General features: G+C 45.4%; 1 protein-coding gene across 4 annotated transcripts in view; it reads right to left on the minus strand.

Annotated features, from left to right (window-relative positions):
• Nucleotides 1-1,097: 1,097 nt before the first annotated feature.
• Nucleotides 1,098-26,334, minus strand: part of TERT (telomerase reverse transcriptase) — a 103,343-nt gene continuing 78,106 nt past the window's right edge. For 3 of the 4 annotated variants that reach the window (XM_067557408.1, XM_067557411.1, XM_067557410.1), the window contains exons 14-16: nt 19,189-19,313; nt 14,035-14,172; nt 1,098-1,641 (exon numbers count right to left, since the gene is read on the minus strand). In XM_067557408.1, the coding sequence (XP_067413509.1) occupies nt 1,538-1,641; nt 14,035-14,172; nt 19,189-19,313 (367 nt within the window). In that variant the 3' untranslated portion in view covers nt 1,098-1,537. The remainder of the gene's footprint in view (nt 1,642-14,034; nt 14,173-19,188; nt 19,314-26,334) is intronic. The other variant, XM_067557409.1, reaches the window with a different exon arrangement.

The raw sequence follows: 26,334 nt of genomic DNA on the forward strand, positions 1-26,334 counted from the left end.
ATGCCCTAGCCCCTGGGAAGGGAAGGGAAGGGAAGGGAGGGAAAAATCCCCTAAGGCAGGGGTGGGGAACCTCCGGCCCGCGAAAGAATTTGATCCGGCCCGCGGGCGGGCAGGAAGTGCGCGCCGCCGAAACCCTGCCGCCGAAACCCTGCCGCCGTCTGCCCATTTTCGGCGGCGGCGGGAGCTCGGAGGCGGTTACTGGCCCACGGCACCCCGCGGACACTGTAAAACCGCGCCGCCGAAAAGGCGGAAACGGCGGCGGCATTTCGGGCATTTCGGCGGCGCGGGGGTGGAGTCGGCGGCGGCGCGGTTCCGTGGGGGGGTGGGCAGTTCCTGCCGCCGAAACCCTGCCGCCGTTTGCCCCTTTTCGGCGGCGATGGGGGGAATTCGGCGGCGGAATCGGCGACATGGCCCGCGAATGAAGGTAGGAATATCAAAATGGCCCTTGGCAGGGAAAAGGTTCCCCACCCCTGCCCTAAGGGAATCTACTAACACTGCAGTAATTACTGCTGTAATTAAAATTGCTGTAATTACACTTAATTCTCAACACCTAATGCTATTTTAACTATTTACAAATCACAGGTGGGACAACCACTGAGAAGGAGACCCTTGTGAAGCAAGAAACAACGGATTCGAGCCCACTGTCACAGGTGATAAGAAGGAACTTAAGCGGGGGGATCAGCAGGGCCCTACATAGGGTGCCATGAAGGCACAACTCCAGGGGTCTCCAGAGCCAACCATACGGATACCACTGGAGAAAAAAACTTCTCATGACTGTGCATGCGACACATGCACACCTAATTGAAATCAACATGAGCAAACACTTCCTGCCTCAGAGAACTTAAATACCAAAACATGGTCATGGTCTCAATTTTGAAACTTTTGGCCTACATTTGTTGTACTCTCCTAGGTATAAGACTAATATAATTTCTTTACTGGTCATAATACCAATCAAATACACTTGCTCTGTGTAGCTGTGTAGCCTAATGCTCATTTTAGGGCAAGATATAATGTACATGTCCATCCATAGGACCATGGCAATAGCAACATAATGTTGCAGATTATTGTATAATTGGATACCAAGACTAACAAATAACTTTTTTGTAATTACTCAACAGTTTAATTATTACTACTGCAATCTGAAATACAAAGAGATAGAGGGGAGTTTTATAGAAGGATGGATGAAAGCAGAAGAGAAAGCTGTGGCCATATGAATAAAGCTTGAAAACAAACGTAATTTTCATCTTGAAGATAGGAATCACTTTGGTCAGCAAGGCTGTGATTGGATACAGTTATTAGAAGTGGGCAGGAAATATGTAACAGAGATATCAAAGAAATCTAATACATTCTTCACTGCTAACTGCTAGCTAGCCACTGCTAGCTGAAACCACCACTAGCTGAAAAACAGCTATGGAAATAAAAGTTGTTGTGGACACATCATATGCTGAACATCAAAACAAAAGCTAGTCAGTAATCCTTAAAATACAGGAATTATTATTAATCCTATAAAGGTTATATAAGAACCTGATTAGATCAATTAGTCCATGATGGCTTTGAAGTCTTTACAAAGAGATGGCTCTGTCACTGTCTTCAGTAGTTGCATAGTAGCCTTTGGTATCTTCTTGAATAGCTGAAATTCGCCTACAAAGACATTGCAAAAATACATCAATTGTTCAGAGAAATTAACATTCAAAGTATTTGCCAAAATGCTGATATGGTAGAATAAAGTTGACAGTTGATTTTCAGGAAACAAATGCTTCTGTAATTACACTGAAAAGTTATCAGCCAACCTCCAAGATGCTGGCAAGAAATGCTGTTCTCATTCATTTTAGTTTGGGAAAACATTATTGAATACATAAATTACAAGTTTTCCTTCCACATACCAGTGAAAACTGCCTACACTGTGTCTCAGAATTTCAGGGTTATGAAGGCAGCCTGTGAGGCCATGTACTCAATAACTAGTGAAAAAGACTGTCAATTTGAAAGGCTATATTTCAAACAATGTTTAGAATCTGTCCCTTTCTAATTTATTTGTTTATGCTTTTTGCTTTGTTCCTAATGCTGTTTGGCAAGCAAATTTTCCCAGACTGGTGTTTGAGACTCACGCAAATGCCATCCTACTAATATGTATGAGCAGCTTGCCCCATTAAATTGTGCCTAAAGAACGGTGTGGCATAGACAGCTGTTCCCATTGCTGTGCTTCCTTGGAAGAAGAGATGCTGCTACCTGGAAAGTCACACCTGGTATTGAAATCCCCTGGAACTAAGTTAGGTTCTTATCTCCCTTAGGAAAGAAGGAGGAAAACTATATAATACAATAAGCAATTTGGAAATTAAGACAAATGGTAAGGGAAGGGAAAGTATCCATGAACAATTTACTGTCAACAGGGGTAAGGACAATATGAAGAAATCTTTAAAATATAGCAGGAACAAATGAAATCCTATGTCTATGTCTATTACAAGACAGAGATGATAAAGCTGTCAATAGTGATTCAGAAAGGTAGATGTGTTCAATAAATGCTTGTTTTTGTATTTGGAAAAAGATGGATGATTTATTTGTATCGTACAGAGAAAATAAGTATTTTTCCCAATGGTAATTTTACTCCCCTTCTTCTTTAAACTGTCTTAAAATCTATCAGAGACATTGATGTTGACATTTAACAAATTTTGGAATACTGAGAAAATTTCAGATCACAGGAAAAAAAGCTAGTGGTGTGTTAATATTTTAAAACAGCAAATGGGATGATCTGGGCAACTATAGGCCAGCTAGTTTGATACTGAGGCCAAGGAAAATCATGGAAAGGCTGGTTGGTACAGGATGAAATCTGTAAAGAATTAAAATATGGTAACATAATTAATGTCTATCAACAGAGCTTTATGGAAAGAAGGATTTATCAAACTAAAGTGTCTGTGTTGACATAATATACTTAGACTTCAGTCAGGCATTTGAGGTAGTACTACACAACACCGATTAAAATATTAGCACTACACAAAATGCACTGCACAGTACATTTAAATGGATTAAAATTTGGTAACTGCTAGATCTCAAAATGTAATTGTGTATGTTAAATCATCATTAAATAGGATATTTATACTGGGGTCCTTCAAGGATCCAGTGCTATTGAAATATCTTTATCAACCATCTGGACAAAAAATATGAAGTCATTGATGGTAAAGTTTGCAGATGACATATACATTAGATTCAGAAATTCCAAGGCCAAAAGGGACCACTGTGATTATCTGCTCTGACTTCCTGTATAATAAAGGCCATAGAAATTCCCAAAATAATCCCTTTTGTACTAGATACATTAAAAAAACCCCAATCTTGATCTAAAAATTGCCAGTGATGTAGAATCCAGCACAACCCTTGGTAAATTGTTCTAATGGTTAATTACTCTCATTGTATACCTTATTTTCCATTAATGTGTCTAGACACATTCAATTTCAAGCCACTGGATCTTGTTATACCTTTGCCTGCTAGGTTGAAGAACCCATTATCAAATATTTGTTCCCCATCTAGATACTTATCGGCTGTGATCAAGTAACTCCTTAACCTTCTCTTTGTTAAGCTAAATAGATTGAACTCCTTGAGTCTATCACCATAAGGCATTTTCTAATCCTTTAATTATTCTCATGGCTCTTCTCTGAACTCTCTCCAGTTTATCAACATCCTTCTTGAATTGTGAACACCAGAACTGGACACATTATTCCAGCAGCAATCATAGCAGTGCCCGATACAGAGGTAAAATAACCTTTTTTCTACTACTTGAGAGTCCCCTTTTTATGCTCCCAATGATTTCATTAGCCCTATCAACCATAGTGTCACACTGGGAACTCACGTTCAGCTGATTATCCATCATGACCCCCAAATCTTTTTAAGAGTCACAGCTTCCCAGGATCACATTCTGTAATTATGTCCTATGTTCTTTGTTCCTAGATATTTACATTTAGCCATATTAAAGCATGTATTACTTGCTCGCGCCCAGCTTACCAAGTGATCCAGATCGGTTTGAATCAGTGAGTTGTCCTCTTCATTATTTACCAATACCCCATCTTTGTACAGTCTGCAAACCTTATCAGTGATGATTTTACGATCTCTTCCAGATCATTGATGATAATATTAAATAGTGTAGGGCCAAGAACTGATCTCTGTGGGACCCCACTGGCAACACACCCATTCAATGATGATTCCCTATTTACAGTTACATTTTGAGACCTATCAGTTAGCCAGTTTTTAATCTATTTAACGTGTGCTATGTTAATTTTACATCATTCTAGTTTTTTAATCAAAATGTTATGTGGTACCAAGTTAAATGCTTTACAGAAGTCTAAGTAAATTATTTCTACACTATTACCTTTATCAAACTTGTAATCTCATGAAAAAAGATATCAAGTTAATTTGACAGGATCTGTTGCCCATAAACCCATGTGGATTGGCATTAGTTATATCTGCATTAGTTAGCCATATTCAGGGCTTCTGGCAGCATCAAAAAGGGACTTTGATCTCAGCACGGGATCAAACTGACTACTAAGGTCAAGGTCTACAGAGCAATGGTGATACTGTCTATGCTCTACTCTGTGGAGACACTGACACTGTATGGAAGACATGTGAAAAAGCTGATGAGCCTACAACTGAGACACTTGCGGCAAATCATGAACATCAAATCGCAAGACCAAATTCTTAACACTGAAGTATTAGTAAGAGCTGAAAGGCCCAGTGTAGAAGCAATAGTTACTTCCTCACAAATTAGTTGGTCAGGACATGTGACTCGTACGCCAGAACACCGGCTTCCAAAAATCCTCTTTTATGATCAACTGAAGGAAGGTAAACGAGTGAGGGGTGATCAGAAGCTATGCTACAAAGATGTCCTTAAGAGATATCTCAAGACAGTGGGCACTGATTTGAACACCTGGGAGACATTGGCAGAAAACCGTGTACCATGGAGAAATGCTGTATCTGAGGCTGTTGAAAAGGTAGAAGAAAAACGATTAGCAACTTATCAGCATCAACATGAGCTAAGACACAACATGGCTCGAAACTAACAGAAAGATATCACCTGCCCTCGATGTGGCCGATGTTTCCATTCAAGAGCTGGACCTGCATCTCATCAGCTTGCAGGAAAGTGCTAGCTGCTCTCTACAGTCATCATCGTTTGCAATGGACAGCCGAAGAAATTATATTACCCTCCTTTAATTCTTTACTAATAGAATCCCGTATCAGCTGCTCCACCACCTGGCCCAAGATTGATGTCAGACCACCAGGCCTATACCCAGATTATATTCTTTATCATTTTAAAATTAATATAGTAGTAAATAATAACAGGGCAGTTCTACAGACCTATCTGGATAATTTAGTATGGTGCACTCCCTCGAATAACATACATTTTAATACACCCAAATGCATTCATCTTGGAACAAAGTATGCAGGTGTCACAAGATGAGGGTCTATATCCTGGAAAGCAGTAGTTCTGAAAAACATTTACTGGTTATGACTGACAAACTGAATATAAGCTCCCAGTGAGATTCAAAGACTAAGGACTTGTGTACACGAGACAGACACACAGGTTTAACTAAGGCTGTGCTTTTAAGCTCATTTAGTTAAACTAATACAAATCATAGAATCATAGAATATTAGAGTTGGAAGGGACCTCAGGAGGTCATCTAGTCCAACCCTCTGCTCAAAGCAGGACTAACCTCAGCTATATCATCTCAACCAGGGCTTAAAAACCTCAGCTTTTAAGCCTCAGCTTAAAAACCTCTAAGGATGGAGATTCCACCACCTCCCTAGGTAACCCATTCCAGTGCTTCACCACCCTCCTAGTAAAAAACTTTTTCCTAATGTCCAACCTAGACCTCCCGCCCTGCAACTTGAGACCGTTGCTCCTTGTTCTGTCATCTGCCACCACCGAGAACAGCCTAGCCCCCTCCTCCCTGGAACCCCCTTTCAGGTAGTTAAAGGCCGCTATCAAATCCCCCCTCACTCTTCTCTTTTGCAGACTAAACAAGCCCAGTTCTCTCAGCCTCTCCTCATAAATCCTGTGCTCCAGCCCCCTAATCATTTTTGTTGCCCTCCGCTGGACTCTCTCCAACTTGTCCACATCCTTACGTGGATACTCTTATCTCAGTTTCAACCAGGATTATTTCAGTTTAGTTTAAGACTATAAGAAATCTGTTTAAATTTAGATGAAATAAGCCACGTAGATTGAAATAAGAGTGTTCACTCAGGGGTTTGCACCAGTTTAACCAAACTGGTTTAAAATCAGCACACTTTTCTCATGCAGACAAGGCTTGAGAAAGTAAATGGAATCCTTGGGAACAGGATCCAGAGGAAGAAGGTGCATAAGTTAGGCGGAGGTATTACCACTGTATACAGCAATTGTGAGACCATTACTAAAATACTATACTAAAACACACAGATCCAGTGTCGATAAAGGATGCTGATAAGTTGGAAAAGGTTCTAGAGTTACAAAAGTGATTTGAGGTCTGGAAAATCTGCCTTACTGTGAGAAACTTCAGAAGTTCCATGTATTATGTTTAACCAATAGAAGCTTTAGAAGGGACTTGATTACAGTCTAAAATGGGGAGAATATTTTTGATAGCACAGGAATCTCTAATCTAGCGGATAAAAGGAATAAGGTAAAATGGCTGAAAGTTGAAGATAGACAAATTCTGACTAAAAATACGGTGAACAGTATTTTACAGTGATGGTAATTAACCATTGAAACAACATACAGAAAAAACAGTTACTAACCTTTCCGTAACCATTGTTCTTTGAGATGTGTTGCACATGTCAATGGTCTCAAGTTGCAGAGGGGAAGGTCTATGTTGGATATTAGAAAAACTTTTTCATTAGGAGGGTGGTGAAGCACTGGAATGAATTACCTAGGGAGGTGGTGGAATCTCCATTCTTAGAGGTTTTTAAGTGCAGCTTGAAAAAGCCCTGGCTGGGATGATTTAGTTGGGGTTGGTCTTGCTTTGAGCACAGGGTTGGGTTAGATGACCTCCTGAGGTCCCTCCTAACTCTAATATTCTATGATTTTATGTTCATTCCCATGTAGGTGTGCACGTGCTGTGTGCACCACCGGCGGAAGCTTTTTCCAAGTGGTATATGCCAGGTCAGCTCTGGTGCTCCATGGAATGGCACCGTCATGGCATGATATATAGGCAACTGTTGCCCCACCACCCTCTTAGTTCCTTCTTGCCAGTTACTCCAACAGAGGGGCAGGTTAAGAATGGAGATGAGCAACACATCTCGAAGAACAACAGTTACAGAAAGGTTAGTAACCATTTTTTCTTCTTCAAGTGCTTGCTCATGTCCAGCATTATCTCCCACAAATGTAAACGAACTTCTTTGTCTTAGCAATTGGCTGAACAAGAATTAGGTCTGAGTGGACTTATAGGCTCTAAAGTTTTGCCAGTTGTTTGATTTAAGAACACTTTCACTGCAGATTTGAAAAAGACACAAAGAAGATACCAATATGAGATTTCTAAAGATAGCTATAGCACTTAACCCAAAGGTTTAAGAATCTGAAGTGCCTTCCAAAATCTGAGAGGGATGAAGTGTGGAATATGCTGTCAGAAGTCTTAAAAGAGCAACACTCCGATGCAGAAACTACGATAACCAAAACACCAAAAAAGAAAATCTACCTTCAGTTGGTCGTATCTGACTCAGATGATAAAAATGAATGTGTGTCAGTCCACACTGCTTTGGCTTGTTATTGAGCAGAACCCATCATCAATATGGAAGAATGTCCTCTGGAATGGTGGTCGAAGCATGAAAGGGCATACGAATATTTAGCATATTTGGCATGTAAATACGTTGCAACATCTGTTCTCACTTTCAGGTGACATTATAAAAAAGAAGCAGGCGGCATTATCTCCCATAAATGTAAGCAAACTTCTCTGTCTTAGCGATTGGCTGAATAAGAAGTAGGTCTGAGTGGACTCATAGGCTCTAAAGTTTTACATGGTTTTGTTTTGAGTGAAGTTATGTAACAAAAAAATTCTACATTTGTAAGTTGCACTTTCATGATAAAGAGATTGCGCTACCATACTTGTATGAGGTGAACTGAAAAATACTATTTCTTTTGTTTATCTTTTTCACAGTGCAAATATTTGTTATCATAAATATGAAGTGAGCATGGTACACATTGTATTCTGTGTTGTAACTGAAATCAATTCGTTTGAAAATGTAGAAAACATCCAAAAATATTTAAATAAATGGTATTCTATTATTGTTTAACAATGTGATTAAAACAATTGAAACAATTTTTTTAAAATCTTAATCACTATTAATTTTTTTAATCATTTGACAGCCCTGATACAAAGCCCATGGTGGACTCAATTATACCAGTAAAAAAGGTGCCTTATAGCAATATAGCTTAATCTCCTTTCACACACAGAAATGCTATACAGGTGTAAGCACATTTATACCAGTATAACTGCATCCATACTAGGAGTGTTGTGAAGATTTAACTGTATCAGTATAGTCAAAGTAGTGCAGCTTTTGTGTTTAGATAAGACCTCAGAGATGGTCCCTGACCATAAGATCTTACAACCTAATACAAAGAATGCTAGTGAGTTTGACTTCAGACTCCCTAAACTTATCTCATATAGGAACTGCCAAACACTCATTAGAAGGGAACAACTTTTAATCCCTGCTGACCTGGGAAGGATTCAAAATTGGTGACCTACAAGTAAGAGGCCTATTATCAATGCCCTAATACTAAGGCTACACCTGTGAGAATGAGGCTTGCTTTCTGGAAGCATAAATGTATTCTATGTTTACACAAGCAGTTTCTTCCACTCTCTGGATTCACTGGCAAAATCTCCCACACTTTCCTCTCAGTATTAAACATACTCTGTTTGCCACATTCTGTTCTTAAAGAGAGAGCCCTCGTTAACCAAAATGCAAAGTTAAACAAACATTAACATTCAAATTAAACTTCTACACAGACTGTTTTGCAACATAAAGTCATTACAACAAATACACCAGGGTCTTTATATTAATTTTATACAAGTGTACTTTTTTTGCCCTCAACTAGATGATCAGCAACTTTCAGAATCAGTACAAACATCTTCCACTTCTGCTATAAGAATGAGCGGGAAAGCATGTTATCCTCATTGTGGACCAACCCACACAGAGAGACACAACACACACATTACCACTGAGCTGCCCAACTATCTCAAAAATACTTGAGTATCAGGATTCCTTTTCTACTTCTAGCTCTTGGAACAGACTGTGCTTCAGTAGTTACAAACAGCACACAAAAATAACATGACTTCTGTTCAGGTCATAAATAGGGATTGAACCCTGGATCTCTGGGTGCAAAAGTATGACACTCTGCCACTTGAAATAAAGAAACATCTGTTTTAGCACAGAAGCAGCAGCAGAGTCATAAACCTCTATATGTGGTGCAGTAATTAAGGCCCCAAAGTTATGAGCTGTTACTATTTGAAAACTGCCAAGGCATCAAGGCAGCTGAGAAAAGATGGCACAGAGAACTGAGAGAAAAATACTCAAGGCCTAGCAGCAAGATTTCTTCAGACTGTCTGAGGAAACAGTCTTTGCAATTTTTCATAAGAATGCACTGTTGGTACAGCTGAATAATTTTCCCTTTTTCCCTGTCTGTGAATAAATGAATTTAAAAAATTAATATCAAACATTAAGATATTATATGATGTGCCAGATACAGTAGTGAAAAATAGGAAACTTAATGGAACCTGATATTGTGCTTAAATGAAGTTATATGTATAAAAGGGAAGTCAACTGTAAGTGATACAGCTTTGGTGAAAATATTGTAAGCTTTAATGACAGAGCTATCCTGTTAGGGGGAAAAAAGGGGTTGAATTCATATTGATTTCTTTTAGTTTAGTGACATAGTGAAGAAGTAAGGCTAATATTTGCAGTGAAGCATGCTTATGCTATGAAGTTAGTGAAATACACCTGAGCTGAAAGAGATAGTAAATAATATGAACTGAAATCAAATAGTATATTTATAATGACTCTTGAGCACAGAGTGAAATTATCAGAAAAGTAACTGTCTGATTAATAATGCCCAGGGTTAGAGGCAGAAGTATTGTAAAATGGGACCTTAACCCACCCTAACTTATCTCAGAGAGATGAAAAGCAACTAGTCTCTAACTGCCCTCAGCGCTGCCCACAGGGTCAGGCTGGGCATGATTCCCCACTTGTTGGAAAGGGTGGGACACTAGTAATTCCAGGGGACTTCTTTCCCCTGATCTACTTAGAGAGGCTACCCCAGCAAGGCCTTGCCTACTGGGTCCTCAGAATGCTCTGGGATTGGGTTTAAGGCTGCAATCCAATTCCCATTGAAGGAAAAGGCCCAGGTAGGGTCCACTGAATTGCGGAAGTAAATGCGTGGTTACGCAGTTGGTGTTGGAGATATTCTTCGACCATGGGATGTTGTTCCAGGAAGAAAGATTGCTGGGAAGATGGAATCCACCTAACGAAAAGAGGGTAGAGCATCTTTGCAGGCAGGCTGGCTAACCTAGTGAGGAGGGCTTTAAACTAGGTTTGCAGGGGTACAGAGACCTAAGCCCAGATGTAAGTGGGGAAGTGGGACACCAGGAGGAAGCACAAGGAGGAGGGTACAACAGGGGAGGCCTCCTGATTCGTACTGAGAAAGCAGAGTAATCAGCTAGTTATCTTAGGTGCCTGTACATGAACGCAAGAAGCCTGGGAAACAAGCAAGAGGAATGGGAAGTCCTGGCACAGTCAAGGAAATGTGATATGATTGGAATAACCGAGACTTGGTGGGATAGCTCACGCAACTGGAGCACTGTCATGGATGGGTATAAACTGTTCAGGAAGGACAAGCAGGGGAGAAAAGGTGGAGGAGTTGCACTGTATGTAAGAGAGTAATATGATTACTCAGAATTCCAGTATGAAACTGGAGAAAAGTCTGTTGAGAGTCTCTGGGTTAAGTTTAGAAGCGAGAGCAACAAGGGTGATGTCATAGTGGGCGTCTGTTATAGACCATCAGAAGAGGAGGATGAGATGGATGAGGCTTTCTTCAGACAACCTAGTGAAAGTTTCCAGATCACAGGATCTGGTTCTAATGGTGAATTTCAATCACCCTGACATCTGCTGGGAGAGCAATACAGCAGAGCACATATGAACCAGGATGTTTTTGGACTGTTGAGGACAACTTCCTGGTGCAAGTGCTGGAGGAACCTACTAGGTCCTCTTGACCTGCTGCTCACAAACAAGGAAGAATTGGTAGGGGAAGTAGAAGTGTTAACCTATGGAGCAATGACCATGAGATGGTCTTGTTCAGGATCCTGACAAAAGGAAGAAAAGAGAACAGCAGGATAAAGACCCTGGACTTCAGAAAAGCAGATTTTGACTCCCTCAGAGAGCTGATGGGCAGGAACCCTGGGAGGCTAATATGAGGGGAAAAGGAGTCCAAGATAGCTGGCTGTATTTTAAGGAAACCTTATTGAGGGTGCAGGAACAAACCATCCCAATGTGCAGAAAGAATAGCAAACATGACAGGCAACCAGCTTGGCTTAACAAAGAAGTCTTCAGTCAGCTTAAACACAAAAAGGAAGCTTACAAGAAGTGAGAAGGCAGGAGTATAAAAACACTACTCGAGCACGCAGGAGTGAAATAAGGAAGGCCAAAGCACAATTGGAGTTGCAGCTAGGAAGGGACGTGAAGGGTAGCAAGAAGGGTTTCCACAGGTATGTTAGTAACAAGAAGATGGTTAGAGAAAGTGTGGGCCCCTTACAGAATGGGGTGGCAACCTAGTGACAGATGATGTGGAAAAAGCTGAAGTACTCAATGCCTTCTTTGCCTCTCTTCACAGACAAGGTCAGCTCCCAGACTACTGCAGTGGGCAGCACAGAATAGGGAGGAAGTGAGCAGCCCTCAGTGCTGAAAGAACAGGTTCAGGACTATTTAGAAAGGCTGGACATGCACAAGTCCATGGGACCGAATGCAACACATCCGAGGGTGCTGAGGGAATTGGCTGATGTGATTTGCAGAGCCATTAGCCATTATCTTTGAAAATTCGTGGCGATTGGGGGAGGTCCCAGATGATTGGAAAAAGGCAAATATAGTGCCCATCTTCAAAAAAGAGAAGGAGGAGGCTCCGGGTAACTATAGATCGGTCAGTCTCAGTCCCCAGAAAAATCTTGAAGCAAGTCCTCAAGGAATCCATTTTGAGGCTCCTGGAAGAAATGAAGGTGATCAGGAACAGTCAGCATGAATTCACCAAGGGCAAGTCATGTCTGACCAACCTGATCACCTTCTATGATGTGATGACTGGCTCTGTGGATGTGAGGAAAGTGGTGGACGTGATATAGCTTGTCTTTAGCAAAGCTTTTGATATGGTCTCCCACAACATTCTTATCAGCAAGTTACAGAAGTATAGGTTGGATGAATGGACTATAACATGGATAGAAAGCTGGCTAGATCATCAGACTCAACTGGTAGTGATCAACAGCTTGATGTCTAGTTGGCAGCCGGTAACAAGTGGAGTGCCCCAGGGGTCAGTAGTGGGACCGGTTTGTTCAGCATCTTCATTAATGAAGTGGAGGATGGGGTGGATTGCACTCTCAGTAAGTTTGCACATGACAATAAGCTGGGGGGAGTGATAGATATGCTGGAGGGCAGGGATAGGATACACAGTGACCTAGACAAATTGAAGGACTGGGCCAAAAAAAATCTGCTGAGGTTCAACAAGGACAACTGCAGAGTCTTGCACTTAGGATGGACAAATCCCGTGCATTGCTACAGACTGGGGACTGACTGGCTAGGCAGCAGTTCAGCAGAAAAGGACCTGGGAGGGTCACAGTGGGCAAGAAGCTGGATATGAGTCAACGGTGTGCCGTTATCGCCAAGAAGGCTAAAAGCATAGTGAGCTACATTAGTAGGAGCATTACCAGGGTGATTATTTCCCTCTATTCAGCACCGGTAAGGCCTCATTTTGAGTACTGTGTCCAGTTTTGGTTCCCCCACTGAGGAGTTTGTTTAGTGGGCTGGAGCACATGACATAAGGAGAGGCTGAGGGAACTAGGCTTGTTTAGTCTGCAGAAGAGAAGAGTGAGGGGAGATTTGATAATGGCATTCAGCTACCTGAAGGAGAGTTCCCAGGGAGGATGGAACTAGGCTGTTCTCAGTGGTGACAGATGACAGAAGCAATGGTGTCAAGTTGCAGTGGGGGAGGTCTAGGTTGGATATTAGGAAAAGCTTTTTGATTAGGCGGTTGGTGAAGCACTGGAATGGGTTACCTAAGGGAGGGTGGGGGTAGAATCTCCATCCTTAGAGGTTTTTAAGGTTGACAAAGCCCTGGCTGGAATGTTTTAGTTGAGGTTGGTCCTACTTTGAGCAGGGGGTTGGACTAGATTACCTCTTGAAGTCCCTTCCATCCCTAATCTTCCATGATCTACCATAATTAATGGTTTCATACAGCCTTTCAAGTTCTAGGTGCATACAGACATAAAACAGACCAAGCGTATAAGCCTCTTGAACTGTACTTACATTAGATAATTAGGAGTGAGACAGATCCTGAGGCTACAGTAATTTGTGGGGAAGTAGGTCAGAAGGGTAGAGTACTATAGATCCATGTGGAAGGAGACATCAGTGAATTGGTATATAAGAAATTGACCATGTTGTCTTCTGCTTTAGTTTTGGATTGTTTCCCCTCCCCCACTCTGTTGTGTTAGAAACACCACAGTAAGATAACCAACTGGCACAAAGGAGGACCTATTCTGAGAGACTCAATGAAAAATTTAAACAAAGTCACCTTCCCAAAATAGTGATTGAATAGTAATCAGAGCATTTAAATCTCATCTTATTTAATAGGCAGAAAATTTGGTTCATATAAGTTAAATAATAAATCTACATAAACCATAAGTGTCACATAACAGAAATGACAGTTCTTTAAGTAGAGCCAGGCTGCAGGCAATGGTGAAAAATTACACTATTTTTGTTTGCACGTGCATACGCAGATTTGATTATGTTATCTATACTCCAAAAGTTTCACTGTCAATGTTGCTATGTACTTACATATTTTTAGGGGCCTAAGGAGGCACTTGTAGACAACTTTGTGCTTTGTCAATTTGATAATGAAAGCATGATAGCAAAGCCATTCTGCTGCTTCAGAAGGAAATAGGCCGGAAGCACCTTTGGTACCTAAAGCAATCCCTGAAATAAAACAAACACAGAAGGAATGAAATAGTTGCAGAGGAGAGTAAAAAGTGCTTTTGGCTGCATCCTGTCAAAAAGACTTGAGGAGGCACAAGATGAGTTTTTGGGAGGCCAGAAAAGAGAAGGTACAGTAGCCAAGGCAAGAGATGATATAGAAGGATGTAGTAACAGCCTGAATAGGAAAGGAAGTGAGAAGAGTTGAATATAACAAAGGTTGTGAGGTTGGATGACCAGAAACATGGTGGAAAGGATGATAAAAATAGAGAAGGGAAAGGAGAGAGTTTTTTAATGGGAGGAGTAGGACAAGAAATTTCATTTGTGATATGTTGGGTTTGAGTAGGTGGCTGAAGATTCAGGGAGAGTCTAGGAGCAGATATGAGAGCAAATGGAAGAGAGGTCCAAGAGGAGTAGGAAAGGAGATTGTCATCAACAAGAAGATAACTGAAGTCATGAAAGTGTATGAGCTCAATCGCAGAGGGGACAGTGGCGACCAAAGAATGAGCCCTACGGGACACCACCCGAGAGTAAATGAGGGGGGGAGACACAACCAAATGAGAAACTGAAGGAGTGATGGAAGAGGCAGAAGGAAGAAACATCAAGCAAAGAACTAATAATCAATCTTATTGGTATCTAATATAAACCAACCCTTCCCCTGCTGCCTTCACTCCCCAAGTCCTATTGCTTCTCTGATACTTGCTCTTTCCCATCCCATAGTGTCCCAAGATGCCAATGTGTACCTCCACTTCCCACACTTGTAGTCTGCAGTTTCCTTACCCTTCATCCTCCACCCCAACAAGATGCTACAGCAGAGATCAGACTGAGCAATTGATTGGGAATCAGTTTACTGTGCCTGGTCTGAGAGTAGATCAGGTAGAGTGAGCTAAATCCAGTTAAGTCACTCAGCCTAGAGCACAAACTCAATGTCACCTGGTCTCACTTTGGGGCATGAAAATATCCCTCTCCCAATGTGCCACAGGAAAAGCAGGGAAACTGAGGCAAAGCTAGACAGTGCTGGGGCCAGAAATGCTGAGTGCACAGAGATGCTGGCAGACAAGAATTCACCTAGAAGCAGGGCAGAGTTCGAGGGGGATGAGACTTGGTTTCACGTCCTACGGGTGACAATTCTTTACAGTTTTGGGTAAGGGAAACTGAGGCACAACTAGATGGTGCTATGGCTCAGGATCTGCTAGGAACAGTGAGACTCTGGCACAGCTAGTTAAATAGCTGTGGGTCACAACTCCACTGAGAGCAGGGCAAACCCAGAGTGGTAAGAGAGTTGAGTCACCACCTTCGGGGTGACAGAATTCTGGGCTGGGTGATCCAGGTGGTGTGAAACAACTGCTGGGGGAAGTACGGATACTAATGACGGGGAAAAGTTCCCCTTAATCTATGGATTTAGGTTGGTCATTTCAGATGTAATTAAACATATTGAGGTGTTGGGGAACAGTGGTTCTAACCTGCTGCCAATGGGTCAGCCAGTGGCTAACCCTCCTGCAGCTTTGTAAGGGGTAACAACGACACTAAGCATCCGTGTAGCCACACTGTACATACTACTGTAATAATCTTTGTCTAAAAGTGCGTTGTGAGGGATTGTTTGAAAATCAATAACTCACTGATCACTAATAATTTTGGGTGATTGTAGGAAGGCGCAGTGGCCTTCCTCTGAGCCTGGGCCCGCGGAAGGGCCGCAGGCGCCCAATCAGACTCTAGACTTGCCGGCAGCCCAGTCTGCCCGGCAACCAGACTACTGGGCCCCGATAGGTCCTGCCGGGCGGCCAACCCGACAGCAGGGGGGCGGAGCCTTAGGGAGGGCGGCAGCTATAAAAAGTAGGCCCTGCAGCTCAGAGGGGAGAAGGCTGCCGGTGGAGACAGACGCGCTGCCTCGCCGGCTGCGGAAAGGGGCTGAACCTCGCCAGACTACTGCCGCAGGTAACCCCCTCCCGGCCTAGCGGCCCCGGCGACCCGCCTCTAAGGCCTGGGTTGGGCCTCCGGGCCCTCTGGACTGGCCGAGGTCTCCAGGCCCGAGGCGCCGGGCCCAGCCTCAGGCCCGCAGCGGCTGGGACGAGCCACCTGAACCAGAGGGCTGGGAGTACCGCCCAGAAGCTGGTCCGGACCTGGAGGAGCTGCCCGACGCCCAACCCCAAGAGGCGGGATCCGACCTGGAGGAGTTGCCGGAGGCGGAACCGTACCCACAACCCTGCGATCTGGAGGAGCTGCCCCTCGCTGAGGAGCTTCCCAGTCTGCCCCCCGTGGACGCGGAAGGACTGACTGGACTACCCCGGGCAGTGTACCCCGACGACCCCGAGGAACAAACGGACATAGGTACCGGGGAACCAGGGGAGGAAGGAGCCCAGGGACAGCCAGAGGCGTGGCTGTATGAGGGGTAACACCCCGTCGGCGTGTTGCGGCGGGAGCCCCGCCGAGTGAGTGGCAACACCCGTGCCACTGCTAGGGCCCTGGGCTGGGACGCAGTGGAGTTGGGTGGGCCTGCGTCCCCCTTCCTCCCCCCTGATCCTTGCCATTCCCCAAAAGGGAAATAGCCTCTGCCGCCCGCTAAACTCGAGCCATTGCTCCTTGCTCGCCCGCCCTGCCTGAGGGCCGGGGCGAAAGACTCCTTGCTCGCCCGCCCTGCCTGAGGGCCGGGGCGAAAGACTCCTTGCTCGCCCGCCCTGCCTGAGGGCCGGGGCGAAAGACTCCTTGCTCGCCCGCCCTGCCTGAGGGCCGGGGCGAAAGACTCCTTGCTCGCCCGCCCTGCCTGAGGGCCGGGGCGAAAGACTCCTTGCTCGCCCGCCCTGCCTGAGGGCCGGGGCGAAAGACTCTTTGCTGAGGGCCGGGGCGAAAGACTCCTTGCCACCGCCCGCCCTGCCTGAGGGCCGGGGCGAAAGACTCCTTGCTCGCCCGCCCTGCCTGAGGGCCGGGGCGAAAGACTCCTTGCTCGCCCGCCCTGCTTGAGGGCCGGGGCGAAAGACTCCTTGCTCGCCCGCCCTGCCTGAGGGCCGGGGCGTAAGACTAAAAGCCTAACGATCCCCTGTTGTGTAGGAAGGCGCAGTGGCCTTCCTCTGAGCCTGGGCCCGCGGAAGGGCCGCCAGGACTGGACCGTGCAAGAGCCCATCGTACAGTGATGTATGCACATGGTGGGTATTAAGAGTTATGGATATATTCTGGAATGATAACTAAAATGCATTCAAGCTAGGCACATCAGGGGGAGATGGTAAACAAGCCTGCTTAGACAAAAAGACGTGTATTTGATTCTCTGACCAGCCCAATCTGCAGGCAAAAACAATGGAGATCAATTTTTACATATCAGGTAAACAAAGCTAACAAGCTTCACCACCAGACTCCATGTCATCTCCCTCACAGATTGAATGAAATTTACTTTGAGGCGTGACCCTCAGAAGAATCCATTTAAAAGGTTTACTGGTCTATAAAGACAGAGGGCTGAACCTCAAGTGGTAAGCAATTGAATCAACTGATTGTATACTATATTACTATACTATAAAAATGCACAGAGTGAAGTATCTTCTGAAAGCTAATGACACTTAATTGATTAATATCATTGTGAAAACTATGTATTAACACTATGTAAGGAATTATGGAGATTCACTGATATTAGGCTATACATTCTGCCCAGACAGGAGGGAATGTCACAGCTTTCTACCTGTCTCCTCAATACATTAAACAAGGTGGAATCAGAAATAATGGAAGCTCCATTTACATTCAGGGCGATGGGAAGCCCACAGGAAGAGAAGAAAAGCATGAGGTCATCCTGCCTCGTGAAACGAAATCATTGAACTATGGAAGATATAAGCAAGGATGAAAGCCATCTTTGGTATCCATCACTAGCCAGACACAGGAGGCGAGAGGTCTCGTAAGCTGAGAAGGATGAGGCATTCAACCAAAATGAGCGCTGAAGTCTCTGGTAACTAAAAATAGGTGAGAAATCCTGCTTAGGCAAAGATCTTTCACCTACCAAAACAAGGAATAATTTGTTCAAGACGGTTTCTCTCACAAGTCATTCTTCTTTCCAGCCATGGCTGACTTTCTAGGATAGCGCAGAATTAATATTTAGTCCTGCCTTGAGTGCAGGGGACTAGACTAGAAGACATCTCAAGGTCCCTTCCAGTCCTACAATTCTATGATCTATGAAGCTAGCCCTTTGTGCTTTTGTGAAAGTCCTGACAGAGAAAGTCAACAATGGCTGGGAAGGACTGGTGAGAAAAATCATCTTGAACAAAGTCTGTATCTTGATAGTTTTAGACTTTTAGAAGCGTATTTTGTTTTACTTGTAACTCTTTCTCCCTTCATTCCTTATATTGAACTCACTCAATCTTATGTATAATTTGTTAAAAAATTTGTCTTATGTTCACTACAAACCAATGCAATGCTGTGTTTAAAGGGAATGGTGTACTTACTCCTAGTTTAATTTAATAAGCTGTGATGTGGTTTTGTCTCTGTACAGGAGTAATAAACCTTATTATTTCTCTTAGCTGTCCAGGATAGGGCTGAACACTTCAGGGTACATGGTTTTGGGGAAATTCAGGAAATTCAGGTTCATCTTGTTGGTTGCAACCAAGACTGATGGAAGTCAGAGTGGTGCCGCAGACTGGCTGCTGGGATCAGAGCAGCTGAACCAGGGCTGTGACCTGCATGCTAGTAAGCTAGTTGTGAGCAACAACAGCAAAGCATTGTGAGGCACCTAGGATTGCAGGTTAGTGGTGATACAACCCCTCACTGGCCTTGATTGCACCCCTGAACCCCATCACCAGTGTATTTGTTAAATTCCTCTTTATTTTATGGTATTCACAATCATTTAACACAACGGCTCACTTGCTGGTGGATTCTCTGTACCTTAAAATCTTTAAACCATGATTTGAGGACTTTAATAACTCAGTCATAGGTTAGAGGTTTATTACAGGAGTGGGCGGGTGAGGTTCTGTAGCCTGCATTGTGCAGGAGGTCAGACTAGATGATGATATTGGTCCCTTCTGACCTTAGAGTCTATGAAAAACATACCTGCATTTTTGGTTTTCAAAATAGAATAGCAGCATGATGCAGTATCAGAAATGATCCTCAGGAAGAAGCAAGGGTTGTTTCTAACTTGCTGGTTAAAAGGAAGCTGGTGAACACATGCATGGAACCTAATAATAAAACAGCCTATTACTTGAGATTGTAAAAGTTTCAGTGATAATTTAAAAATAATTAAAACATTGATAAGAGACCCTGGCACTACACAGTATTTAGAAGTATAATATAGCTTCTTTACCAATAACAACATTATTAGGCTATTGCAGCTAAACTATAAACTCCCCCTTACTCCAGGGCTCTGTTTAAGGCCCTCTCTTAGGTGTTTGCTGAAGGTAACACTAGTGGACCAAAAGATGTGGGGTGTGAGGATAAGGAGGAGAAAAAACCTCCCAACACACCCCCAGTCATTACCATGGCCCTTTTGTGAGAATGACCCCTCTCCTGGCTCCACATGTGTAAGTCTTTGGAGTGCCAGAATGAGCAACCCAATTGACTCAAATTGCCATGACAGCACACAGAGAAAGACCCCACTCCTCCATTAGCGTGAGCCCCGAGACATGCAGTGCCAGGTATAGAGCGGCAGTTGGGAGTTTGCAGTCTGTCTCTCTTATATACCTCTCCTGGAAAAGGGGTGTAAAACTTGAGCCCCATTTAGTGCCTGGGGGAAGGGGAAGAATGAACTGCTGGGGCCAGATGCTGGGTCTGTGGGGTCACAGTGCTAGGAAGAGAGGAGGAAACAGACCTACATTTATAGGGTGGGGGAAGAAGAAGAGGTTGCCCAGTTCCTGCCCCACATAGTGCTTCTAAAGGAAGGTGGTGGGGGAACCCAAGCCAAATCTCTTCTCCTCCATTCCCAGCTATAGCTGCTCTGCCAGCTTTCAGGTTCCCAGTGCAGCATCTGCTACAACAGGATAGAATCCCTCATCCTGAAAGTTTGGCCTACATTCAGTGTTTCTATAGATAATTATATTCAGTCATATTAAAACGCATAATTGTTTGCTTACACCTAGGCGATCCATGTCACTCTGTATCAATGGCCTGTCCTCTTCATTATTTATAATTATTTAAAATGCATGGCTCCGGCTTCTCACCTGGCCAGTGGGTGGGACCTCAGGGGTGGGGAGAGGAGGAGGCAGGGACAGGGGCAAGGAGAAGGGCCTTGTGGCAAGTGGGAGCCAGAACCTACCTGAGGAGGAGCAGAGAGAGGGGTGGGGCAACATGTAGGAGGCGGGGCCTCTTGCTGAGGGGTGGGACCAGAATTTACCAGAGGGGAAGGGGTGCAGCCCCCCACACCAGGAACAGGCTGATGTCACCCCTGCTGACAGACCTATAATTACCCAGGACCAGTGGAGCCGGGACTGTTAGCGAGAAGGACATAATCGAACTGGTGGGTCTGGAACATCTGTATGATATCTGTCCCCTGACCTGAAGCTGTTGTTGGTGGACAAGAAGCCTAAGGAACTGCGGAGTGCAGACAAGCTGGCTGATGAGTTCGTGGACAGCCAGTCGGGACATGGACTGGGTCCAAAGGGGGACAGAGCCAGATTGGGGATGCCAAAGGGAAGCCACCAAGGGGACCCCTGAAGGGGGACACTGGGATGCCTCCGCCAGGAAAAGCTGAGGGAACTTGCTGGCCAGGGGCTACAAAATCTATTAGGGGAGATTGCAGGGAAAGATTCCTGTGGAAGAAGGGGTTCCTATACTGGGAATGGGTCCCCCCTGGGGAGGTAGAACTGTGGGGAATAAGGAGACAGCCGGTGGGGTCCCCCAGACATACCGCCTCAGACTATTGTACCTGGCCCACGATGTCCCTCTCTCAGGACACCAGGGGATCTAGCGCATCAGGCAGAGGCTGCTGCTGAACTTTTACTGGCCGGGGAACTTTGATGCGGCCTGGCAGTACTGCCAGTCCTGTGACCCTTGCTAGAGAGTGGGGAAGGACAAAGGTAAAGCAGCCCTGAGGCCCCTGTCCATCATAGAGGAACCTTTCCAGAAGGTGGCAATGGATATGGTGGGGCCCCTCAGCAATGCCATCAGTCGGGGAAGAGGTACATTTTGGTGGTGGTAGATTTCACTACCTGCTACCTCGAGGCCGTGGCTCTGTCCTCTACTGAGGCCGACACTGTGGCAGATGCACTGCTGACCATTTTCAGCAGGACTGGGTTTCCCTGGGAGGTCCTTACAAACCAAGGGTCCAATTTCATGTCGACTCTGCTTCAGTGCTTGCGGAAGAAGTGTGGAGTCTGGAACACCTGGATCTCAGCCTATCACCCTGAGTTCAACAGGTTGGTGGAGAGGTTTAACAGGACCCTCAAGATGATGCTGAAGACTTTTATGGCCCATCACCCTCAGGACTCGGACAAGTACCTGCCCCACCTGCTGTTCGCATACAGAGTAGTGCCCCAGGAATCCACAGGGTTCTTCCCTTTTGAGTTCCTATATGGGAGGAGTGAGGGAACTCCTGGATTTGGTGAGGGATGAATGGGAGGGGAAGGCCTCTCCCAATGAGGAATCGGTGGTGGAGTACATACTATCTTTCCAGGAAAAGTTTGCTGAACTCATGGGCTTGGCCAGGGAGAACTTAGCCAGAGCCCAAAGGAAGCAGAAAGTCTGATACAACCGCACCGCACATACCCGCTCCTATGGCACCAGGTCCCGGTGATGGTTCTCATCCCAGTGTGGAGGAATAAGCTCCAGGCCACCTAGGATGGCCCCTTTAAGGTCGTCAGACAGTTGAGTGAAGTGAACTATATGGTGGAACTGTCTAATCAGATGCACAGCCACCAGGTGTATCATGTCGATATGATGAAGCCATTCTTTGACAGGGAGGGGTCTGGTGCTGACTGTGTATGGCCAGTGGGAGGAGAAAGGGGAAGATCCCCTGGTGGGTCTCTTCCCTGAGACTGAAGCCAGCCTCCCACTGGAATCAATTCCCCTCTCTGACCAGCTAACCCTGGCCCAGCAGGCAGAAATCAGAGGAGTGCTGTGTTCTTACTAGCCGCTGTTCTCCAGTAGGCCAGTGCTCACTAAACTGCCTGTCCACCAGGAGGTGATGGGAGCAAATCTTCCCATCAGGTGTTCTCCTTTCAGAGTCACTGGGAAAATAGCCCAGGACTTGGAGAAGGAGGTCCAAGAGATGCTGGCTTTTGGGGTGATCCAGCCATCCACCAGCCCATGTGCTTCTTCAGTAGTACTAGTCCCCAAGAAAGATGGGTCGATCTGATTCTGTGTGGACTACAGAAAGCTGAATGTCATCACCGTGTCCAATGCTTACCCTATGTGTTGGACGGACAAGATTCAAAATAAGCTAGGAGGAACTCGTTACCTAATCACTATGGATCTCACCAAGGGCTACTGGCAGGTGCCTTTAGACTCAGATGTTAGACAGAAATCTGCCTTCATTACCCCCATAGGGCTCTTTGAGTGGCTGGTCCTGCCTTTCAGCCTCAAGAGGGCACCCGTGACCTTCCAGCATCTGGTGGACTAGTTATTGAGGGGAATGAAGAACTTTGCCCTAGCGTACATTGACTATATCTGTGTCTTTAACCAGACCAGGGAACACCGTGTCCCCCAGGTGAAGAGGATGCTGGGTCACCTGAAGGTGGTCAGGCTGACAGTAAAGGCAGAGAAGTGTAAGGTGGGGATGGCCGAAGTGACATATCTGGGCCACAAGATGGGAAGTGGCCACCTAAAGCCAGAACCAGCTAATGTAGAGGTGATCCGAGACTGATCTGTTCCCCAGACTAAGAAACAGGTCCAAGCCTTTATCGACATGGCAGGATATTAGTGGAGGTTTGTGCTTCACTTCAGCTCCAAGGCCGCCCCTATCACTGAGTTATGTAATAAGGGGAAGCCAGACGAAGTGGTCTGGACCAAGCAGTGCCAGGAAGCCCTCTGGGCATTGAAAGAGGCTCTAATCCGGGACCTGGTTCTGGCAAATCCAGATTTTGACAAACTCTTTATAGTGTTTACTGATGCCTCAGACACAGGGCTGGGTGCAGTGCTGATGCAAACCAACACCCAGAGGGAGAAGCACCCCATCATGTACCTGAGCAAGAAGCTGCTGCCCCGGGATCAGAGCCATACGGTCATAGAGAAGGAGTGCCTTGCCATGAGGTTGGCTCTTAAGAAACTGCAGCCATACCTGTTTGGTCAGCACTTCACTGTGTACATGGACCACTCACCTCTGACTTGGCTACACCAGATGAAAGGGGCTAACGCCAAGCTCATGAGCTGGAGTCTGATCCTCCAGGATTATGATATGGAGGTGGTCCATGTTAAGGGGAGTGCCAATGTTATAGCTGATGTTTTATCACAGACCGGAGGGCCTGAACCTCCTCAGGTCACTGGCTGAAGTGATCCCGTTCAGTTCAGGGTCAAAGGGGGGAAAGATGTGATGAAGTGGAGACGCTCCTCATGTTTCCTCTGAATGGTGTGTGTGTGCCTCAGTTTCCCCTATGTGTTACTCATGTATTTCATGTGTTACTCATGTATGATGGGACCCAGGTGTGTGATCATTTCAGAGACCACTAGAGGGTGGATGGACCTTCCCCGCCACACATACGCAGACCTAGCCAGGACCACTTTGCCTTGGGTCAGCCAGCTGCGATAGGTTGTAACAGCTCGCAGCAGGTGGAGACAAGGGGGGGTGGACATCTTGCCTGGGAAAGAGACAGGACTGGGGAGGAGCAAGGGGGGGGCACATCTGGAGGGGTGGCTGGCTGGACAAGCCAGTCCCCCAAAAGGGGCCTCAGGAGCAGGGCCAGAAATGCAGGCTCTGGGACTCCCTAGTTGGTCGCTGCTGTAATTTCTAATGAATCTGTTAACAAAGTCTGCCTACGCTGTGATCCTGAGAACTAATAAACCTTTCTGACCTCCATGCTGGCTGTGAATCACTTTTGACTGCAAAGCAGGGAGCATGGCCCCTTTGGGGCATGTAAGAGCTCCCCAGGGCCCCATCTAGAGGGACTACCTGCGGGGAGCTCAAGCAGAGCAGGGGTGCTGAACACTCAGAGGTCAGATTCAGGTGGCGGCTGCACTGTTGTGTGGAGACCCGGGGTGCAGACTCTGAGCACTACAGTCCTGACTGGCTTTGCCCCGAGTGATTCCAGAGCCCACTTGCTGTGTATATTGCTCTTTTCATAGAAAATAAAGGGCCACATTCCTCACGTAGCACAGAAATAGTAGTAGTCAATGGAGCTAGAAAAATTTACACCAGCAGAAGATATGGTCCACGTGTTTCAAGCTGATGCAGTAATGTTTCCTCACTAGATATAGTTAGTAAATTCTGGCAAGATCCACTTCTCTATGAATACCAAGCTGACACATTTTATAATGTAATTTAGAAAAAGATTATATTGATTTCATTTGTTCCCATTCAGCGTCACAAAGCCTCCTAAATTCTGCAAAGCTTGGAGTGAGAGGACATGTATATGGAAGACATTTTAGCTCATGTGAACTTAGAAGACTACAGTTAAAAGTTAAAACAAGTTCTTAAGGCAATCAAGGCTATTGGACTTGAACAGACAAAAGTGCATGCTACAACAAACTCGGCTATAGGTCTAAGGAATGGTTCCGAACCAGTGGCCTGCAGGGTCTTTCAGAGTGGCCCACAGCTCCCCTCCTGCTGGCTGCAGAAGGGAGCCGCTGTCTAAGTACCCAGGTGGAGCTCATTGCCGGTACAGGCTCATTGCTGCAGCCAAGGAGATAGGAGATCACCACTCCCCACCCACCAGCTGTAGTAGCGAGCACGGTAAAGCGCTCCGCCTGGGTCCATAGGCACTGGGGTCCCTACTGGAGCCAGAGGGAGGGAAGCATTGATCTTCCATCCCCCTGGCTGCAGAAGGGAGCCACTGCCTGGGGACCCAGGTGGAGCACACGGTTTCCCTGCTGCAGCCAGGGGGACGGGAGATCCTCCTCACTGAACTCCTTCCTTCTGGCTGCAGTGGGCGGGAGGGGGGCTGGTGGCAGAAACTGGCGGCCCTTCAGGGTTGCAAAAATTATATTTGTGCCCTTGAGCCAAAAAGGTTGGGAACCACTGTTCTAAGGACACATGAGTGATAAAGGGGGTGATAAAGGGTGAGAGTAGACCAAAAAAAAAGTAAAGTATAGAACTGAAATTCTACCACCTAAAAATGTATTATGAAGCACATGTGAGAGTCATTTTGAGTGGCCTTCTAGCCTTGCTACAGAGCTTAGAACCATGTAAAATAGTCATTAATGGTGATACACAACTGCAAGATACAGATGGCCCAGTTATTTAATGAGATTGTGCATGAAGCCTGCGACTTCTATCCAGTGAAAGAAAATTCTCCAAAGTTGATTATCTCTGCCCATTGTATTGTAATCCCACAGGGCCAGTCCCAGAAAGGGACTTTGGCATGGCAAGGTCTGATTTTTAGGCTCCTTGCCATCCACTGGAATCCACAGTCCCAAATTAGGTGACCAATCTCCATATACAATGCATGGGAAGACACTCATAGAATCACAGAATCATAGAGTTGGAAGGGACCTCAGGAGATCACCCAGTCTAACCCCCTGCTCAAAGCAGGACTAACCTCAGCTAAATCCTCCGAGCCAGGGCTTTGTCAAGCCGCAGCTTAAAAACCTCTAAAGATGGAGATTCCACCACCTCCCTAGGTAACGCATTCCAGTGCTTCACCACCCTCCTCCCTTAAGAATGGGATCCACAAAAGCCAGCACTGTGAACCAGGAGCTGCCGAAGTTAGCCAGCAGGACATGTTGAGGAGAGGGTAGGTCCTAAATTCTGCCCCTCAAAGGGACTTAGGTGCCTAAATCTAGGCCAAAGAGAGGCACCTATCTCCATTTAAGATTCACAGGTCTGAACCCCCACTTGGATTTAGGTGCCTAAGCTGATTTTTGAAAGAGGAGGTGGTGGTGGTGGTGTTGGTACCACTACGGCCCACCTTATAATTTTTAACCCAGTGATTACAGTACTGACCTGGGATGTGGGAGTCCCAGGTTCAATTCCTCCTTTTGCCTGATGTGGGGAAGGGAGTTGAACATGGGTTTCCCACCTACCAGGTATGTGCCCTAGTCACTGCACTGTGATTAAACAATGAGTAAATAATCATTGGACCAACAAAAGAGAGAATAACTCTACAGCCAGAAGTT

The sequence above is a fragment of the Emydura macquarii genome, unplaced genomic scaffold (genome assembly GCF_026122565.2).
Source record: "Emydura macquarii macquarii isolate MOO-44397 ecotype Brisbane River unplaced genomic scaffold, CSIRO-AGI_Emac_v2 contig_1827, whole genome shotgun sequence".
Taxonomy (NCBI): domain Eukaryota; kingdom Metazoa; phylum Chordata; order Testudines; family Chelidae; genus Emydura; species Emydura macquarii.